Consider the following 1,315-nt stretch of genomic DNA (forward strand, 5'->3'; position numbering starts at 1 on the left):
GAGAAAAGATAACTAAGAAAGGATGAGAGATGATAAGTTAAACTTTGATGATGGAGTTGTTAAGATAATCTTTGCTTAGAGATAAGGTGAAATAAGATTTGCTAGGGTGATAAGACAATACAGGACAAAATATGTCAGGAATAAGGTTCACAGGCGTAAACATCAGTTGTTCTACAGGTTAAAGAGCTAGCGTGGGTTGGGGGCGGGTCCTCTGATGTGGTTTGCTCCTTCTTTCCTATCAAACATCTGTCGTCCTTATCCCCCCTCCTTCTATTTTTTGTTTGTAACTCTCTTGTAACATCTCTAATCGTCGGCCCTTATATGACCGTATTGTGTTGCAAGTGCCGTAAAACTCTTACCAAAATTAAAAGAGCTAGTAAATGACTCCCCCTGAGATCTATTAGGGGTACGCATAGAAAAAGAAGAAGGTACCAGTTGTGTGCTCCAAATACCAAACAGCCACCATGATGATATATCAGGAATTTTGTACTGATGCAACAGCAATGCTGTAAACTTTTCAGACTTTGGTATCAACAATATTATTGTTTGGATTTGACTCCGTCCACTAAATAGAATTGCATTATTTGTTAGTTTATACTTGTTCTTTCTCTCCCTCACAGCTTCGCCCGTACCTGCTCAACTTCATCCGTGGTGGGCCCCCGGGCTATGCCCCGTACTGTGAGGACCACCTCAGACGTACGTTTGCCAACGGTGCCAGGAACCAGCCTCCCAGCTGGCTGGAGCTGCAGGTACAGTAATAGAGTAGAACAAAAGAGTATTCAGAAATGTTGTTGTCTTTTTTATGTTCCAAAACACAATAATCATTTCGTAGATAGCATAGTACCCCCAAAAAATAAAAAAATAATGATATCTTAATTTTCTCCAAAACTCTAAAAATGTTTTTGAAATACTATGGTCAAAATATATGAGAATAGTTTCATCGTTATCTTTGCGAAGCAGAATATTCTCTGTGGATATCGTAGTTTTATAAATGAGGTCATTGTTCAGTTGGAGTTAACTGGCATTTAAAATAAATTCACAAATGTTTTAGGAAGTTTTGTGATTTGCATGAACATAATGAATGCCTTGCATTTGTTTGATTAAAAATGGTTTTCTTCTAATTTGTTCTATAGTTGGAGAAGTTGAACCCCAATCTTTTTTTGTTGTTGTTTTGTTTTGTTTTTGTACACCACATAATCAAATTTATTATAAATCCTAAAAGAACCGGGAGGCATGTTAAAGTGAAACTATATCGTCGTTCACATTCCTCTGTCTCCCTTCACTATATGACAGTTTGTCTTTCATCACATTCCTA

The 1,315-nt window shown here is 37.3% G+C and overlaps 1 protein-coding gene across 1 annotated transcript in view; it reads left to right on the forward strand.

Annotated features, from left to right (window-relative positions):
* LOC101849950 (myosin-VIIa) overlaps window positions 1–1,315 on the forward strand; it is a gene marked incomplete at its 5' end in the record, with an annotated part of 68,986 nt that overhangs the window by 31,157 nt on the left and 36,514 nt on the right. The window contains 1 exon segment of the mRNA XM_035971667.1: window positions 621–749. Coding sequence (XP_035827560.1) covers window positions 621–749 — 129 coding nt within the window.

The sequence above is a fragment of the Aplysia californica genome, unplaced genomic scaffold (assembly GCF_000002075.1).
Source record: "Aplysia californica isolate F4 #8 unplaced genomic scaffold, AplCal3.0 scaffold00479, whole genome shotgun sequence".
NCBI classification, from domain to species: Eukaryota; Metazoa; Mollusca; class Gastropoda; order Aplysiida; family Aplysiidae; genus Aplysia; species Aplysia californica.